Source organism: Zonotrichia albicollis, chromosome 12, assembly GCF_047830755.1.
Source record: "Zonotrichia albicollis isolate bZonAlb1 chromosome 12, bZonAlb1.hap1, whole genome shotgun sequence".
NCBI lineage: Eukaryota > Metazoa > Chordata > Aves > Passeriformes > Passerellidae > Zonotrichia > Zonotrichia albicollis.
The window spans coordinates 17,725,586-17,746,180 of NC_133830.1; the positions used below are offsets into that span (position 1 = coordinate 17,725,586).

A 20,595-nucleotide genomic window follows, 5' to 3' on the forward strand; every position below is an offset into this window, starting at 1 on the left:
GGACAGCTCCTGATCCACCCCTGATCCTTCTGGCAGGGGCAGGAGGGGTTTGGATTGCCAAAAACGCTGGGTCTGAACGGAATCTCCTTTTCTTGTGAGTTGGGAGGGGTGGGATGGGGTCAGCTGCCAAAGAAGAGGGGATTTGGGGGAAGAAAAGGGGATTTAGGAGCAGAAAAGGGGCGTTTGGGAGAAGAGGAGGTGATTTTGGGAGCAGAAGAGGGGATTTGGGCAGAAGAGGGGATTTGGGGAAGAAAAGGGGATTTAGGAGCAGAAAATGGGCATTTGGGAGAAGAGGAGGTGATTTAGGCAGCAGAAGAGGTAGATTTGGGGGCAGAAGAGGGATTTGGGAGAAGAGGGAGATTTGGGGGCAGAAGAGGGGGATTTTGGAGAAAAAGAGGCGATTTGGGAGCAGGAGAGGAGAATTTGGGAGCAGAAGAGGGGGATTTGGGGCAGAAGAGGTGATTTTGGGAGAAAAAGTGGATTTGGAGGCAGAAGAGTGACATTTGGGAGCAGAGATGGGGATTTGGGGCAGAATAGGGGTATTTGGGAGCAGAAGAGAGGATTTGGGAGAAAAAGAGGGGATTTGGGAACAGAAGAGGAGAATTTAGGAGCAGAAGAGGGGGTTTGAGAGCAGGGATGGGGATTTGGGAGGAGGGATGGGGGATTTGGGACAAGAGGTGATTTTGGGAGCAGAAGAGGAGGATCTGGGAAAAGAAGAGGGGATTTGGGGCAGAAGAGGACATTTGTGAGAAAAAGAGGGTATTTGGGGGCAGAAGAGGAGGGATTTGGGAGCAGAAGAGGGGATTCAGGGCAGAAGAGGGGATTTGGGAGCAGAAGAGGGGATTCAGGGCAGAAGATTTCATCACCTTTATTTCCTCAAGTGACAGAGCCCATGGTAACAAACACCTTCATCCTGGCCTCCTTTGCCTGCAGTTTGGTCATTGCAGATTCCATCAGTTCCTGATGGATCAATATTCGCTGCAAGCTTTTAAGCAGTCTAAAATCACTTGGAAGCTCTTTATTTATTATAATATCATTTTATAGATTTGGGGTTTTTCCCCCCTTTCTTGCTGGTATGCAAATGAGCAAATTAGATTTTGAACTAGCTATGATGCAACAAATGTTTTTTCAAACTAGAATTTTCTTTTATGTTATTTATCTTATAGTCACATTCTTATTCTGCACAAATCTTGTCCTGGCATGAGAAAATTCACGTGTGGGGATAACCTCCAAAAGTGCAGCCTTTAAAAATCAGTGTTTCCACAGTATTTTCATAGGGGTTTATAAATATTGCTTTTTGGCTGAGCATTTTAGGACTCCTTTTTTCTTTTTCCTTTTTTTTTTTTCCCACAAAAATGGTGCACAATGAATGACTGGAGTGTGTTGGGCTCCTTTTCACCTTGCTGAGGTGAAGCCATCACGCCTCGGAGCTGAGGGATGTGCTGGTAACACTTTTCAGGGAATATTCTCAGGGAACGTTTTCCTGCTGGGAGCTTTTGTTTTCACATGAGTTGGTGTAAACCAATTACTTCAGGCACATTTTGGTTTAATGTGAGTTTTCTTTGTGCTCTCAGTCATAGGGACAGGGAGATAATGCCTTCCAATGTGATGATTTAATCCCAATTTCACAGAAAATGGGGGTGCTTTTATGAGGTACACAAACCGGCTGATTAGAAATCAATGCGGTGGGTGAATCACCTCCTAATGAAATAGGGAATTAATTCCCTTTCACATTTATGTTGTGTAAATATATCGTTTATATACAATGCAGTTTTAGTATGATTTTTTTTTACTCTCAGAGCTCCAATGTGGTTTATTCCTCTGGGGAGAAAATTCAGCAATCACCATAAACTGCAAATGGTACAAGATCTGAAGTGCAATGGATCAGGAATAAAGTCTGACAGGAAATGTGTTGATTTCAGAGCAATAAATGCAGGAGTTGTTTGCAGACTTGAACAAGTCTCTAAATTGACTTTCATTGATGTGCTCTGTGACTGACCTTGCACTTCACAAGATCTATTAATTTGCTTTTAATGTAAGCAAAATTATATTGGTTTTGAGTCCCAGATAACTTAGAAAATCAGTGTTAAATGTATGATCAGTAAAATCAATGCTTCAATTTCCAGTTCCTGCTTTCTCCCCATTTTTCTGTCAAGCTTGCAGTTTTCTCTTGTGTGTGAAGCTTTTGGCTCCTTTGGGATACAACCAATTTTATGTCTGGGTTATTTGTGGGTGTGGGAAGGTGTCCAAAAATCCTGGGCATTTCTGCCTTTAGGACAGCAAAAGCTCTAGGATGGGTGGAAACTTGGAGAATTGTTCCCAGGGATCCAGGAGGGGCTCTGGCTTCCCAAAGGCACGTGGCTGTGATGGATCCACATTCCCAGGGCCATGGGACTGACAGGGAGCAGGCAGGATGTGTGTCCCAAAAAATCCTTTTCCCAGCTGGAGCCCTGCAGAGGAAACAGGAAGTTTTCAAATTTTATAAGGATTATTTTAACTTAGCCATCTAGTCCCTTAGCATCACTGAAAAAGTGACAGAGCTGCTGTGCAGACACCTTGCATGGAAAAGAACCTTCTAAAAATTATAAAAAATTAAGATAAAGGGAATAAAAAATGTGAGCCTGCCTTCAATAAATGGAATGGGATAAATTGAAGAAATCTGTGAGCCTACCTTAAAAAATTGAAGAAATGGAATGGGGTAAGTGGAAGAAATGGAATGGGGTAAATGGAATAAATATGTGAGCCTGCCTTAATCAATGGAAGAAATGGAATGGGGTAAATGGAATAAACCTGTGAGCCTGCCTTAATCGATGGAAGAAATGGAATGGAGTAAATGGAATAAACCTGTGAGCCTGCCTTACCTGTGCAGGTGCAAACACACAGAGCAGCAGAGTGTGCCTGGCTCCTGGTGAGTCCTTGTGGGGACATTGGGACACCTTTTCCTTGGGAAATTCTGGATGAGAGTTGGGCAGAGGATGTGGCTCATTGGCCATAGCACCAAGGGAAGCCTTGAGCATGCTAAACAGCTCCACTGCAGATTTTTTTTTTTATGCCACTTTTATTTTTCTGTCATTTCCATTTATTCCATTTCCCCTCACTCCAAAGGCTGGCAGTGCTCAGTGCTGGTGTGATAGGGGCTGTGCATTTGGAAGAGGTGAGAAATGAGATTTTTTTTCTGGGAGAATTTTTTCTCTGAAAGAAGGACAGGATGTTCCAGCTCTCCATCACTGCTGTCCCGTTTCCTCCTGAATGAATAATCAGGCACAAATTGGCTGCAGCCTCCGTCTGCTGCTCTGCCCAGCCAAGGCATCACTCCTGGTGTCCTGACAAGGAGAAGGCCTGGCCACAGGACTGAATTTACAATGCATCCCAAACATTATCCCATCAATCATGCAAAAAAAAAATCCCTCTGAGAAAATATATTAGCCAAGCATGGCTCTGACAGATTATCTCCACTTGAGCTCATCCATTTGCCTCCCAAACCCCGAATGGAACGGACCCAAACCAATTTAAAAATGGTCGCAGCTGATACGTGCTGCTAAAGAGGAGCACATTTTGTATCAACTCCTGGTGGTTTTGGACTCCTTTGGAGATGGGTGCTTGAAGAACCCTTCTCCTTACTCTGGAAATGAGTCCTATTAACAGAGATCTGTAATTAGGATGGGCTATAATCAGGAGCTTCAATCAAGTGAAAAAAACTTCCTTTTCCATGTGGCTACATTTGCTTTGCACTCACTAAATTTAGCTCCTTCCACTGTACTAATTGTTTGTAGCTGTGGTGCCACCAGAAAGGCAGCAAGGATTAAGATGAATCTTTGCTTTGGTTTGGTCTTTCTAGAAATTTATTTCCTCATCTGGTTCTATTTAATAGAAAAACAGACAATCCCCAGAGTATTGATAAGTTTTCTGCACGTGAAAACTGGATGGACAGATCAGTCACCTGTAAATTCGCTTTCTTTTATGGAAATTCAGGATTTGATTCCTGTAAATTCTCTTTCTTTTATGGAAATTCGGGTTTTTGCTACACATCTTTAAAGGTCAGGCATTTTCTGTTATTTAATGCATGATTAATTTCTTGTACGTTATGATTATTATCACAGTTCATATTTTTCAGATGGTGGGATTGGGTTTGGGTGGATTTTTGATTAAATTCTTGTACGTTATGATTATTATCACAGTTCATATTTTTCAGATGGTGGATTTTTATGCAAGGGGATGTTTGGTTGATTGGTTTTCCCACTCCTAATTAGCTAAAAGAAGCATAGAGGAGGCAATACAAATAGAAATGAGAGTGGGTATATGTAGATACCATAGAATAGGTGACAGATTTTACACTTTGTAGTTGAAATTCATGCATGATGGCCAGACAAAAACAGGCATGAGAAGCAACTCGGGCTACCAGCGGAGGTGGTTTTAAAAATGTGATTAATTTTGATTAAAAGAGTAAAATAATTAATAAAAGGTGATGAGATTTGAGGAACACGTGGTCAGAATCATTGAATACTACGATTGGCTTGGTGGGAGAAAGGATTGAGATGTGAGGGAAAAATCTGTTGATAAATGATTTAAATGTGTAGTAGAGTGGCTCCAAGGGCATTTTCCAAACGTACAGATGCTGCTTAGACTGAAGAAAATGTATCTCTGCTTCCTTAAACCTAAAAGGTGAGGTTTCAGCCCGAAAGCAGTTGCTTGAAGACTTTTACTGTTGGCCAACCCCATGTAAATCCCAGTGTTGGGTCTAATTTGGAAATATGCTTTTGGAACTGGGGACGTTGCCTTGGAACTGGAGTTTTCCTCCATGATCCAGGCAGTTTCTGTCCTGTTTGCTCTGCCTGCAGCTCTCTCAGAGCCAGCCCAGGTCCAACAGGCAGTAAAACCTGAGTTTAACAGATCCAACCCAAGGTAGCAGCCCTTGGGTGCCATTAATTACAGCCCTGCCATTAAGTGCAATTTCTCCTTTGAAATGACAGATGCTCAGCTTGGTTGTTGCTCATGACAATTTGGGGAGTGTTTGCCAAAGGTATTGAAGAATTCATTAGAAATTTAGAAAAATCTCTTAATCTGCTTCTTATTTTTGCCAGTTTGGTTTAGAAATTGTCCCTTTGTCACTGTGGTCTGAGTTCTGCTGATATTGGTGACAGGAGAAGTGCTGAGGCTTTCTTTACAGCAAACTCAAACAGAATCCTTTCACTAAGACTATATTTAAACTAAATTAGTTGTTGATTAAAGTAAGTTAATAACAATTGCTTTGGTTAATTACTTTGATTATATAGGTTACTTGTCAACGGTTCTTGTTGCACTTAAAGCTGGGACGGTGCCAGGATAAATCCAACCCTTGCCAGTTCCCTGGGGCTGCACAAAAGGACAGGAGTGCAGGTTTTTAGTGGCCATGTCTGGAAAGGGAATAGGGAATATTCCAAATTTAGAGCTAAATTGTCATGAAATGGCACATTTAAGGGAGTGTAGGAATGGGTTTGATCAATAACAATAGGAAGGTCCCTAAATAACACAGATGAATAATATCTTATAGTGCAGAAAACATGCCAAGACTCCTCTGAGGGAAATGTGGAGAAAAATCTGTGCCAGTAAAATTCAGTTGAATCTCATCTGGAAACCAAGGCTGGAGGATCCTAATCATAATTAAGGATTGATCAGTAGTGTCATAACAAGGCAGAGTTCCTGCTTTGCACTGTGGTGTGGTGCATTAATGTACCCCTGGTTAAACCCAGCCATGAATTATTGTCATTTGGAATGGAGAGATTTTTCATAATTAGTTTTGGTTTTTAAATTAAAAGACTTCCAGCCTTCTGTTTTAATTATTTTTGTCTTGAAAATAATTTGACAATTTATTACAAAAGGAAAAAGTTCAAATGGGAGAACCAGAAAGGATTAGGAGATGGAGAGGAATAATTCATATCTTTATGTTATGGAGTCACTGCTCAACTGTGATGTATAAATGTAAAATCTCTGTCAGTGTTTGGTTCCTTGGAATAGGTATTGTTAAATTACATGTGCAGGACCTTATGAATAGATATTCTTAATTTTTAAAAGTTATCAGTTGTTTTATTTCTAGTTTGAAATCAGAAAACCTTGCTCTGGTCCAAATTAAATTAATTGCATCAATGCATGTGGTTAAATTAGGCTTTGTTAACTACTTCTGCTAGAGCTATCCCTTTATTTATCTGGTTGTGAAACTGAAAGAAATAGTAATTTTTGTTTGAATTAGTGGTGAGGGTGGTCAAACATTGGCACAGGTTGCTCACAGAATTGTGGAGTCTCCTTCTCTGCAGATATTCAGAATCCCATTGGACACAGCCCTGAGCAACTCTCTAATTTTTTAAAAAATGTGTACAAACCTGACATATCCATCTTAAATCAGTGAGAAGAATCTACAATTTTCATGTTTGTGGAAGTATTTTTTTGCCTTTTTTTAAAAAAGTAAATCAAAGGCAGATACGTCCTTCAAATTAAAAGGACAATTAAATTATTTGCTATTAAAATTGAAGGGGTTTTATTAAAAACCTCTATGAATGTAAAAATAGGTGAGATTCAAAGAGAGGGGGAGTGTGGACTGTCACACCAGCCTCTCAGTCTGTTCTTCATGCCTGATTTCCCCTTCTTGCAGAGCCCCTCGTGGGGGAATTCATGGGCTGCATCCTTTTTCTCCCTGTCCCTGTTCTGTGAGCGGAAAGGAGCTCGAGTCCGTATTCACTGAGCCACATCAGCGCTGCTGGGAAATGTCACCCTGATCCATTGCATAATTCCAGCTGGCCCCCTCTCAGGGGAGCATTGCCTTGCTGGAGTTGCAGGCAAGATGCTGAAAATGCACCGTTTTTATATCAATTTATAGCTGACCAAACTTGGCCCCACCTCGAGCAGCAGCCGGAGAATGATGTGGTGCAAAACCTTCCCTTGGTTTGGGAAAACCATTTCAGATAATAGGGAAAACTGTCCGGTTTTCGGCTGTTTGAAGGGCCTGGAAAGGCCCGGGGTGGCCTTGGGGCAGCCGCGTATCAAAGGAACAGAAGAGGCTTCAGTTCTTTTCTCGGTCTCGGTGTTTATTAATTGTTTATCTAAAAGATTTTCTTTCGGCCCGACAGAGCTCTGCTCAGCAGCCAGCCATGAGCACACTCCCTGCCCTCCGGGCGGTCACCTATCTTTATACCCAAAGTTACGTGTACAATATTTATCATTTTTCCCCAATACCTTTCACCCTTATTGCCCAGTGCACTTTCAGTAATGACCAATCCCAAAGTGCCACCATCACCACAGAAGATGGAGGAGAAGAAGAAGAAGAAGGACAGGACACGCCCCAATTCCTCCATCTTACTTCTCTAAACCCCCCTGTACAGAAATCCTAAACCCTGTGTCTCACCCTCTAATTAACCAATCCCTTCACCATTCACCCCGGTGAAACCCTCCTGTCCTCATACAGGTGTCGTCTCCTGTGTAGGATCAAAGTCCAGCCACCAGACACTTCTGGAACATTCCAGGACTCCCGAGCCCCCCCCAAGGGTGCTCTCGGTGACACCTCAGTCCTGAGGTGCTGAGATCCCACAGAAAACCATTCAAATTATCCTCCCAAAAATGAAATAGTTACCCAGCATCCCAGCTAATCTGAGGCAGGAAGCCTTTGAATATCCTCCAGCTGTTGTGGGACAGCTGATGGTGTGATGGAGTTGTACCATCAGTTGTACCTGGATAATTCCATCACACGTGAACCTGTTCTTAGACTGATAGAGAACGAGACAAAAATTCCTGCTGCCCTTTTCCTAGGCAGTGTGGGCAGATCTGATGGTGAAATAGGTTTGATAACCATGAGGGATATTAAACCTGAGGGAATTCAGGATTCTCACCAGCCACTACTGTTGGTTTTCCTTGAGGTGGGGCAACTGAGAGGCATTTTAAGAGATTTTATTCCATTATCAGTCTTGATGAAGAGTGAGTCACAAACTCAATGCCATTCCATCAGAACCAACCCATTTCTTGGTTACAATCCCTTTGAAATGTTTTTCCCTATTAGCTTTGCCACACAATGCTGCTCTTACTTCTAATACCAACCACCTCTATTTTTTCCTCACGTGGTCCTGCTACAATGCGTCCTTCACAGCATGCCACCATAGTTCCCATCAAAAACTCACTTCTATTTTTATTCCCCACTAAAACAATTCATCTCTCCCCCATACTATAAGTTTTACACCACAAAAAAAACAAATAATCACAATCTTCCCTTCACAAATATAACAGTAATCATATATTCACTTTACAAACACAATATAACTCCTCCAATTCCTATAGAACACCCATAAGTGCTACTAAATTCCAATCACCCAAGCAAAACACATAAAAATTATAATAACATCTACACCAATATACAACATACCTGTAATATTAATATTATAATTAGACCTATATTCAATTATACCTATATATATATATATATTAATACCTATAATATTAACTATTTTACCACAATAAACTAAACTAGAAATCAATTATAACCATTCAGTACTAATACATTCTACCCAAAAAACATCAAATACTAAACCAAAACTCTCACACTAGAGCAACCTCTTAATTTAGAACTTTGGTATTATGAAATAATCTTGTTTACATTTTGGATTCCAGTCTTCAGATTTTGCATCCCCTGTGGATGTTTCATTGTGCTTTCATTTTAGTTTGCCTAGGTGTGGGATGAGCTGGCAATTCCTTCCCTGCCAGCCAGGGTTTGGAATAAATTCCCTTGGTTTTGGGAGGTTTTGGTGGTGGCTGCTGGTGCCTAAAGGAAATAGTGAGACCTTGAGGTGATTTGTTTGGTGCCGTTTTCCCAAGAGATGGAACTGCTGTGGATCTTGGGGCTTTGTGGGTGATGGGAAGCAGAAGGAATTAGCTTCTAAATCTCATTTTTTCTGTTTTCAGACTAGAAATGTGAGGGACACCAATAAAGGACAGCCCTGGTGAAATTTTAGCTATTTATTTATTTAGGTGATTATTTATAATTTACCTCTCTGCATTCTGCTTTGGTTCAGTCCTGTTTGATGCCTGGGAATGCTGCTGATGTGCTGGATTACTGATACAATCACTAAAACCCAATTTTTTCTCTTGATCCTCTTCCTCCCTCCAATTTTGAGTTCAAACTTTCTCATATTACAACAGCTCCATGTCCTCCTGTCTGCTACAGAGATGTTTAAGTGTTTAAATCATGCAGGAAACATATCAGGAGAAAAGGGAGAGAACTGGCAATGCAGTGGGAATTAGCAAAAACCACTTTTCCCTCTCCCATCACCTTCTGTTTGATTCTTTCTCTCTGAAAATTCCTGGCACTGTTAGAGGTGAATGTTGTCTTTTTTTTTTCCTTTTCTCTGTCAGAAGCTCTTCACAGTCACAGTTCCTGTAAGCCTATGATGATTTTATTTTAGAGAAGCTGTATTAACACTGCTAAAAACATTTAATATTTTTGTGTCTCCTGTGCTAGCACTGTGAAACACCATTATGTACCACATGTAACAAATCCAAGAATACTTGGAAAATCTATCCAATCTCAGGTACCAGGGCATGTAAAGCATCTGCTAGAGGGTTTCCAAACATTTTTTGTTGTCTGGTTTTGATCTAAGTTCCAAATGCATGAGACACAGGGCTTTGAAATTATGGATGTGCAATCATTGGACCCAAAAAATGGTGCAAACTTGTCAAAGATTCAGATTCAGGGATTCAGAAGCTCCTTCTCCTTAAGGGTTGTGGACCTTGAGGTCTTGGGAATTGAAATGAAGTGAAGGGAGAGCTCTATATCAGCTCAGTGTAAAAATATTTTTAATCTTTTGAAGGTTAAAAGGAGATCAATTTACTTTCTGATGAACAGGTGATATAAGTGAACATGAATATAAGTGAACATAAATATAAGTGAATATGAATATAAATGAATATAAATGAATATAAATGAATATAAATGAATATAAATATAAGTTAATGACAACACTGATGTAAAGCTACTCAGCACTGTGCAAAAGAACAGGAAAAAACCACCAAAGCTTCAAAGTTTGAAGTGTTGGGCTTTAAATGCAGTGAGGGAGCTCAGCACAGTGGGGAGGTCCTGCAGACCCTGGTGCCAGGGATCTTACACAACCAGCCCCAAGTTCATAACTGCTCTTCTCCAATCCCTTCTGCTGACCCCAATTCAAGCTGACTTTTGACTTTATTTCAACTGAATTTCAGCAGCCCTGTACCTTGTAGTGCTGGTTGTGAGCTGGGAAGCAGCTGTGTGGTTCCACAACCATCCTGCTCTGTGTAAAATCAGGCACCTTGCTCACCACGAGCGTGGAAACCTCACAGAAACTTCCAAGCTGTGCAAGGACAAATTGTGATCAATGATGTTATTTCAGGTCTGCCCTCGAAGTTGCAAGGATCCCAGACTGCACAGATAGAAAAGCTGATTTTTATTCCTACATAGAGACCTTTTGGAATAAATTCACAGCATTTTAAGGGTGCACAGCTGTGACCGTGATCACAGGGGTCTAAAAAAGAGGGAAGAGATGAGGATCTGACTCCATGTTTCAGAAGGCTGATTTATTATTTTATGATATATATTATATTAAAACTATACCAAAGAATAGAAGAAAGGATTTCATCAGAAGGCTGGCTAAGAATAGCATAGGAAAGAATGATAACAAAGGTTTGTGTCTCAGACAGAGAGTCTGAGCCAGCTGACTGTGATTGGCCATTAATTAGAAACAAGCACATTACACCAATCACAGATGCACCTGTTGCATTCCACAGCAGCAGATAATCAATGTTTACATTTTGTTCCTGAGGTCTCAGATTCTCAGGGAGAAAAATCCTAAGGAGAGGATTTTTCATAAAAGGTGTCTGTGACACACAGCTGCTGCCAGGTGTTTGCAGGGAATCTGTTCTTATCCCACTCCAGGGGTTGATGTATTTCTGATTTTCCTCCCCATATCATCTCAGGGGGAAGGAGTAGTGAGCAAGAGGCTCCTTTTGTGGTTTCCAGCTGGGGTTAAACCATTGCTCTGGCTCCAGAATCCCAGAGAAATCCTAAACACAAATTCCAAACCAGCTGAGGGCTGGTATTTCACTGCCTTCCTCTTGCCAACAGAGCTTCTGGAACCGTTTCCCATTTTGTAATGGGAAAATTTATTTAGTCAAGCAAAGTTTTCAGTTCTTAATCCTTGGCTAAAAAAGACTCACCTCTTTCATTTTGCAGCTTTTCTCTAAGAGAAACAGGCAAAACCTTTGTTGTTTTAGCTTGAAGTCAGTTGAAGGAAGTTGTATCTGCAAAAAGCTGGAACATTTGGTTGTAAATTTGGATGTTTTAATCTTGCTTTAGATGTCTTGCATTAAAATATTATTAAAATTATATAGCAAGGGAATCTCTCTGATAGGACCACAGTTCTTTTTGCAATATTAGGAATTCAAAAATAAAAATATCACATGGTTTGAACAGCATTCAACCTTGTTGGTTATTTTAAATTTTACATGTAACATGTTTAATTATACAGAGAAAAATTCCTGTGCATCCTGGTCCATTTTGTCTTTTGTTTGAATAATTAGTGTATGAAGTGGAAATCTTTTGCAATTTAATTTTAAAAAGTTTTTGTTTTCCTCTGTTTTCCTGTTGAGATGCTGGGCTGAAATAGAACACTCAATAGTGATATGTTATTCTAGCAAAGCTCATTTTCAATGTTAAAAAATTAGAATATTTAATGTCATTGTTATTCTAAAGGAGTAGTTCAACCTGTAGAACACAGGAGAGTTTCCTACAACACATTAAGGCTTCAGATAATATGGAAAATCCTGACATTTTTATGTAGAAGGACTTCTTGGGTCTTCTTGCAGAGAAAAAAGGGAGATTTAGCAAAGAGTTAGGACAAAAATGGGAATTATGTCCTAATCTAATTTTACAAGTTGGATCACCTCTTTAAATTATGCCCAGAATGTTATCTTTCTTCTTAAAACCTTTTATTAGTCAATTATTTCCCAGTGCAACAATTCTGAAAATTCCCTTTGTAATCCAAACTCAGTACCAGGTCAATGCTGGCTTTGGATTGGTATTTTTAAGCCTTGGTAATGCAGCTGTAGTTTGACCTAGAAACCTATTTTGATCTGCTGGGTGTAACCAGGGCGTTTTAAACATCTGTCTGGGGGTTCTTCTGCATGGCAGAAGCTGCTTGCAATCGAAATGTTGTGGGGAAATAATCCAAAGGCTTGGGAGAGATGTTTGAAAAAAAATTTTGCAAGGGTCATGACTTGTGGGATCTCAACACCTCAGGACTGAGGTGTCACCGAGAGCACCCTTGGGGGGCTCGGGAGTCCTGGAATGTTCCAGAAGTGTCTGGTGGCTGCACTTTGATCCCACACAGGAGACGACACCTGTATGAGGATAGGAGGGTTTCACCGGGGTGAATGGTGAAGGGATTGGTTAATTAGAGGGTGAGACACAGGGTTTAGGATTTCTGTACAGGGGGGTTTAGAGAAGTAAGATGGAGGAATTGGGGCGTGTCCTGTCCTTCTTCTTCTTCTTCTTCTTCTTTTTCTTCTTCTTCTTCTTCTTCTTCTTCTTCTTCTTCTCCTCCATCTTCTGTGGTGATGGTGGCACTTTGGGATTGGTCATTACTGAAAGTGCACCGGACAATAAGAATAAAAAGGATTGGGGAAAAATGATAAATATTGTATATGTAACTTTGGGTATAAAGATAGGTGACCGCCCGGAGGGCAGCACAGTGTGCTCATGGCTGGCTGCTGAGCAGAGCTCTGTCGGGCCGAGAGAAAATCTTTTAGATAAACAATTAATAAACATAAAAACCGAAAGAAGAACTGAAGCCTCTTCTCGTCCTTTGATACGCGGCTGCCCCAAGGCCACCCCGGGCCTTTCCAGGCCCTCCAAACAGCCGAGAACCAGACAATGACTGGGGGAGGATCCTGGCTCAGTCCCTTGCAAGCAGGTGATGGAACAGATTGCAGGTGACCTGTGGGGAGCAGAAGGTCCGTGCTGGAGCTCCCTGTGGTAAATCTCAGCTCAGAGCCTTTCCCTCTTCCCGCTTCCAAGGGTTATGGTGCCTTTGTGGGCTATCTAAATCCAGAGGCCAGACAGAATTAAGGGAATAAAAAGCAGTTCTGTTTATTGAAGGGCCTGCAGGTACATTTAGGGCAGATGAAACCCTCAAGGGCTACACCCAAAAATGGACCATGTTTCACGGGTTTTTATACTTTTATAAGTTTGGTCCATTTTGCATATTGGGGGTTCTGCTTGGGGTTTTGCCATGTCATCCCTGAGTTTCCAGCTAGGCCATTACTTTGGCTCTAATTAAACTCAAATGATGAATATTTGTCAGGCTTTAGAGATATTTGTTGTGAAATCAGCTGCACCTGTTAATAAATGGGGGAGCAGCACTGCCAGGAATGCAGCGGTGTAAATAATGATGGCAGTGGTTGATTCTGCTAAAATCAATATGAAATTGAGGAATATTAGAGTGATGCTGTGTCAGCGCTACCTAAATCAGAGGCCAGACAGAATTAAGGGAATAAAAAGCAGTTCTGTTTATTGAAGGGCCTGCAGGTACATTTTGGGCAGACAAAGCCCCCCAGGGGCTACACCCAAAATGGACCATGGCTCACAGGTTTTTGTACTTTTATAAGTTTGGTCCATTTGCACATTGGGGTAAATCTGCCAATTCCAGCTGCAGGTAATGAAGTAATTGAGCCCCAGTTTGCTCCCCCCAAGTCCCTTTTGTTCCCATCTCTGGCCCTGAGGCAGTGAGGTGTCCTTGATTGCCAGGCCTGGAGAGGAATTGCTGTGTGTGCCCCAAATGGGAAAGCTGCAGCTGACACTGGGTGTGGGGTTTGGAGTTACACACTAAAGAACTGCAGGAGTGCAAATAAATGGAAAATAGACAAGTTAAAATGCTCAGGCATCAGTTCCATGCTCTGAGGGGTCACTGAAGCTGCTCCCAGTGAACCCTTGCAGAGTAACCCCATCGGGCTGTCCTTGTTTTCCAGGTGCCATGAACCGCAGAATTCAGCGAGAAATAAATTTAGCTGCAGCCCAGCAGGAAGTTTCAGAGGCAGCAGCTTCTGCAAAGGGATTGTCAAGAACAATCTGCAAGGAGGCTGCTCCTGGCATATAGATTTTGAGCTGGAACAGTGCAGGGAAGGAAGTGCTCCGTGCCAGCTCTCAGCACCATATGCTTGCCCCTAATGTAATGCACAAAGAATATGGAGACAGCAGCTGCTCTGCAGGGAGGTGGCCACTTGTTAGATTTTGAAACCCTTCTGAAGTGTCTGTTCCTTTTCTTTTCATGGGTATTTTTTTTTTCTCCCCCTTGCTTACGTATTTGCATTCAAAAGATGTTCCCTGAAAGGAATCTATTTTTAGGCTGTGGTAAGAACAGGGGAGTGTGATCTACTTTTTGTTGAAATAAAGGTGATTTTGGAAGGACTCTGTTAGTTTTTTGTTTTGAGAAATGTGAGCAGGTTTTTATTTTCTTGATTTCCGTTGGCATCAGGGCATGATAAAATCATATCTATAAATTAATTCTTGTCTAGAATTGTCTGGCTTTGATGGAAAACTTTGTTTTTCTTTGGGTTCCAGGAGTGTTCCAGTGGCCTGACCACATTCACATTTAGTTCAATGACAATTTTCATTGAGTTCAGTGGCAAAGAGAAGCATAAATGAGGATTTAGATCCAAAATGAGAGGAGTTGGATTTAATGTGCCCAGAGGAATGGATCTTCCCTGGTACCCATCACTACCCAGGCACTGAATTTGGTTCCTCTGTTGCTTTGAGAACCCTGAACTTCCTGGCCGATTTCAGGAACTCTGTGCCTGCAATGCCAGGAACACAAAACTTATTTAAGTAAACAAAACTGGATTTTAAAAGGTATTTTTTGACTCCACTGAATTCCAGATACACCTCACTACCAGCACTTCCATTTTGAATTAGGGATTCTTAAATGAATTTGAGAATCCAGAGGGAAGTTACATCACAGTATAATGAGGTTACAGCGGGACAAGTTGTTATAGCAGGTAATAAAATTAATGTATCTCACTGGCATTTTTGCTGAATGTCAGTGTTTTACAGTGACCCTGGAGTGATGTTAAAATGTCACAGCAGCACCAGACTGACCCATATTAGTCAGTAAAAATGATGGTTCACATAAAAGAAAGATGTTACAATCCTTTCTGGAAGGATAAATCTCTTTCAGACAGAGAGTTTTGGGTTATTCTGTGTTGTTCTTTGTAGCTGCTTCTCTCTGAAAAAAAAGGACATTAATCTACCTATCAACAGGTCTCAGTCTTCCTGGTGGTAGGGAAATTACTCTTTTGGAAAAATTAATATTTGTTTACTGCAGTTTTAGCCAGTCTGTGATCTATCTGACCTCCATTTTTTTAAACTAGCTGCAATTGGTGGTTTTCTGGGATAATTAATTATTAATGCTCATTTAAAAGGCTCCCTTTTGGTGGCCACACTTGTTGCATGAATTCACATCCAGTAGGGTGGCTGATTTGCAGCTTTAATAATTCCTTTTGTGTGCCCTCATCCCAGTGATGGACAATGTAGGAAGTTCCATCTATTAGGAATCCCATTGCTGAAGTAAACTGGATTTTAAAGTGAAATTAAACACGGATTCTGAATACAGTCCTGCAGTCCTAACTCTGCAAAATGTGAGGTAAATGTTTAACTCACATTGAAAATGATGACTTAGAGTCTTGGCTTGAGCCGAATCAAAATCTGTTTTCAGTGCAAATTAAAGCTGTGAGATGATTTCCTGTTTTTATTCCCATAAGGGCAGTTTAGCCCTGGCTTAAGGAACACTTTTAAATTCTACTGAGCATAAGAAACTGTAAGTAATCATTAGTTTATAGTTCACACATTGGCCACACGAAGTCTGGAGTCCTGGCACAGGAATATTTTGTTTGGGGTGTACAACACTCCCAAGAAAGTTTGTAAATTAACTGTTTATTTCTGTTTTGAAAGGGGATTTAAAGTCTTCTTTGTCCTTCCTTCTCTCCTTCAGAAGGACTAAGAATTGGTAGAAGTTGCACAGTGTTCAGCCTATTCCATTTTCTGGAACATACATAGAATTTATTTGTCTGAAGCAGCAGACTAAAGTAATTCTAGAAACAAGTACATTTAGATACAGGACTATTATTTCATAGATTTTTTTTTCACTGAGATTTGTTGTTATGGTTGGATGGAGATTTATTTTTATTTTTATATAAAAATGCCTGGCAGGAAAAAAAAAAAAGAAAAAGAGCTTTTTTTAACTCCCTTTTAAAGCTGTGAAAATCAGCAAATTCTAAGCAAGAGAGAAAAGGAAATCCTCTGTTTGTGACAAGTGAGAATTACTTGGTTTTCAACCTAAGGCAAATTACTTCCTTTTTAATGGATTGCCCAACCATCACAAGCTGCCAATGGCTAATTTAAGAAAAAAGACGTGCAAGAGACCAAATGTGGCAAATATTGTCTAGAGAAAGGTTTCTCCTTGTGAGGAGATGCTTCAGGTCTGTTGGAGCTCCGTGGAATTTTCACCTTGATTTTAAAAACTGGAAGACTCATGGCTGCACAGCTCAGATATTAAACTGAAGAATTGTGAGGGAAATGAGAGAAATTAATCTCCAATTTTATTTCTCCTCTCTCCAGCCACCAGAAAAAGAGGGCGGGCTGCCTCGCCAGGTGGGCAACAAGACGGAGTGTGGGCTGCTGGGCTTTGTGCTGGATCTGAAGCAGGATTACGAGCCCGTGCGCAGCCTCATCCCCGAGGAGAAGCTCTACAAGGTTTACACCTTCAACTCCGTGAGGAAGTCCATGAGCACGGTCATCAAAATGCCCGACGGCAGCTTCCGCATGTACAGCAAGGGAGCCTCCGAGATTGTTCTCAAGAAGTGAGTGAAGGCCTCCTTTTTTCCAAAATTTAAAACATCCTGACACTAAAATGTGGAATTTCTGGTGTTTGGAGTTTGCTGCCTGCACCAGAAATGTGACACACCTTAGCAGCATGAGGCACTACTATTGTTTTTTTATTTTTTTTTAAGTGTTTCTGGGAAATTGGTGTGTTTTTCTTACCAAAGAACTGGGTCTGCATTTGGTAATTTATAAATGGATTCTTTCTGTTCAACCCATTTGGAAAATAAGCACTTTTCAATTTCACACTAAGCTGCCAGCTCATTGATTATTGAGAAAATAATGCATGAAGGTCTCTTGGTGTCTGTGCAGTAAGTTACAAATTCTCTCTGATATTTCAGTAGTGAATCTTCTAGAAATTTACATTAGAAACTTAAAACCTGACATCAGAAGAGGAAAGTATTGACTGAAATGAGCTTATACAGGAAATACTTTGGCACTCATGCACAAGGTCATGCAAAGTCATGCACACTTGATGCCTTTTTGGAGCTACCTAAAAAGAGAAGCCAGACAGAATTAAGGGAATAAAAGCAAGCATATTTATTCCCTTAAAAGATAAATAAAAGAATATTTATTGAAGGGCCTTCAGGTACATTTAGGGCAGATGAAGCCCCCCAGGGGCTACACCCAAAAACGGACCACGGGTCAGGGGTTTTTATACTTTTATAAATTTGGTCCATTTGCATGTTGGGGGTTCATCTTCCAGTTCCAGCTGCAGGTAATGAAGTCATTCACCCCAAAAGTCCCTTTTGTTCCCATCTCTGGCCCTGAGGCAGTGAGGTGTCCTTGATTGCCAGGCCTGGAGAGGAATTGCTGTGTGTGCCCAAAATGGGAAAGCTGCAGCTGCCACTGGGTGTGGGGTTTGGAGTTAAATACTAAAGAAATGCAGGAGTACAAATAGATGAAAAATAGAAAAGCTAAAATCCTAAGGCATCACACTCAGGTTTTATTCTCTTTTCCCTGCCCAAACCAGGTGTTCCAGGATCCTCAACGCGGCCGGCGAACCGCGCATCTTCAGGCCCCGCGACAGGGACGAGATGGTGAAGAAGGTGATTGAGCCCATGGCCTGTGATGGGCTGAGAACCATCTGTGTGGCCTTCAGAGACTTCCCCAGCAGCCCTGAGCCTGACTGGGACAACGAGAACGACATCTTATCCGACCTGACTTGCATCTGTGTCGTTGGCATTGAAGACCCAGTAAGGCCAGAGGTACGTCCAATTTTTATCTTGTATAAAACTTGACATAACTTGAAGGGTTTCTTACAGGTTTTATCTCTTTTTTAAATTAGCTCTTTCAAAGAAGCTGAAAATCAGCTTTAGAAATGGGTTTTACTTGATAAAAAGCCAAATAATTAAGGTGATAAAATTCAACTCTATTTAAATAAAGGAATACAGGGCTTTCTGCTGTGCCAGACTGGAATGATCAGCAGAGGTTTTGTAATGCTCCCACATGTTAAAAAATTTTCCTTCAAGCAGTGTAGTGATGTACAACTCTGAAAGAAGGGAAGACAAGTGCAGTGATTAAAATTGCCCTGTTATAATGACAGTTTCCAGAGAAACTGGAGTTTTTGCCATTTATTGTAATAGTTGTCACTTTACTTAAGATTGTACCTGGTGACTACTCAGTAAAACTTGTTTTTAATGTTGTATTTGAAGAAGGAAAGGCTGCAGTTGTCATGGATATCACATTTACATGGCTTGTACAAATATATAAAATTTACTCAGCTCACCTGAGTAAATCAGTAGTAGGTGTGCACATGGGAAGCACACCCCTGCTTCTACACTAGTAAATTACATTCCTACAGAAATACAAAGGATTGAGTTCGAGAATTCTGATCCCTTTGCTGCTTGATAATAATGGAGAATTATTAATTCCATGTCAGGGTTTTAAAATGGTGATAGAACTTTGGCACTAGCACCAACTGCACAACTGTGCCTTGCCTCAGAATGGATTTTATTGGGTTTTTCTCCTCAATATGAAGGTTAAAATAAAAAGTAAATCTTGTGCAGGTGACAACTGGATGATAAACTCCTTATCTCCACAAAGAGCAGATAAACAGCATCCACTTTATCTGTCATCAGATGGTCTCCTGCTGCTAATCCATCTGTCCCCATGGCTGACATTGCAAGGCTTTCAAAATGTTGGAAAATGTCCTTTAGAAGTTCTGTCTGCAGTGCTCCTTTAATGCTCCAGCTCACATAGACGGATATTTTACAGAAAATATTTTGAAGAAAATATAGATATTTTCAGAAATATTCTGTCAGTGGCCACTGGAACTGTGAATCAATCCTCTCCCCCTCCTAAATGAAATCATGATCCACGTTAGAAAACAGCTTTAAGTCAGGTTCTGTGTGGTGTGACAGACTGGGGGATTGGGGAGCAGTGGGATTTGCAGTTATTATGGAAAATAGCTGCAAACTCTCCTTTCATGTGGTTGTTACAGGGTGTTTTGTAAGAGAGCTGCTCTTATCTTGCAGGGAATAATTTTTTGGGAGCTGGAGGTAAAAGTGAATAATTCTGCTAAAAATAGAAGGCAAATCTGACTTCTATGTAAAGAATCAAAGAGATGAAGGCAGGAAAACATCTTATTTCTAAACAAACACTTGAATATTGTATTGAATTTCTTGTAGGTTAGCACCAGAACATGCAGAAACATTTCTATTTTAGTGCAAGTCACACAATAAAATATTTGCAATTTCAGGATTTTAGCAAATTTTGGACATTTGGGACTTGGATTTTTGGGTTTTTTCCACCTTGTTTCTTTTGACTGCTTCAGAGTGGCAATAACATCATGAAAATATTTAAACTAATATTTAAATTATTACTGCTCTGCACATTATAAGAATCAGTACTTTAGGGGAAATAAATGAACCAATAAACCCTGAGCCAGGAGAAAAACATAAAGTTCAGAAAACTCTGTAAGTTTGGAATATCTGACTTGGTTGGAATATTGTAATGTGCATGTGTGAAATCCCCATTGCTGATGCAAATAGCAAGATGTTGAGCAGTCATAGGGAATATTTTGCCAGAATGAAATCTGCTCATTAAATTGACTCCCCACTGGAGCTTATGCATTTTCAAAGTGCTTTCTGCAGGAGGATAAAAAGAACACAAAAATAAGAATTCTTACTAAAAGTGCTGTTTTATCAGTATTCTCAGTATTCAGCAGTGTCAGGATTTATTTGGATGGAAGTGATAAATCAGGTAATTCTAATAAAATTGTCCCAGTCCTGGCAGCCTTTACCTTCCCCTCAGTTACATTCCTGTGTTTTTTGGGGAAGAATCAGGATTCTCCTTTTCCCTGTTGTGCTGTGGATCCTGTGGGACACGGCATCCAGGAATGATCCCACCAGGTGTTTTGGAGAAATCCTTCCTCTCTCCTGCTTCCAGGGATATTCTTGGGATACTCAGGGAACTTTCTGGCACTCACATCTCCCCGTACACTAAAAATCCCAGTTTGAATGAGTTATTTATCACTGATGTCCAGCAAGTATTGAGTTTTCTCTGGAATGCCCACCATGGACACCCGTGGCTTTTGCATATTCCCAGGTTAATTCAGACACCAGCAGCTGCTGGATTTAGCAAGCACTGAACTACTTGCTTGATATTTATATTTTGTGGGTGTGTTTTTTATTTTTCTTTGATAAATACACAGGAAGAGAACAAACAGAGTGATGCCC

General features: G+C 40.8%; 1 protein-coding gene across 15 annotated transcripts in view; it reads left to right on the forward strand.

The window, feature by feature from the left end:
• The window catches only part of ATP2B2 (ATPase plasma membrane Ca2+ transporting 2), a 404,406-nt gene that overhangs the window by 333,835 nt on the left and 49,976 nt on the right, over positions 1–20,595 (forward strand). For all 15 annotated transcript variants that reach the window (XM_074550120.1, XM_074550115.1, XM_074550116.1 and 12 more), the window contains 2 exons: positions 16,655–16,896; positions 17,889–18,123. In XM_074550120.1, the coding sequence (XP_074406221.1) occupies positions 16,655–16,896; positions 17,889–18,123 (477 nt within the window). The remainder of the gene's footprint in view (positions 1–16,654; positions 16,897–17,888; positions 18,124–20,595) is intronic.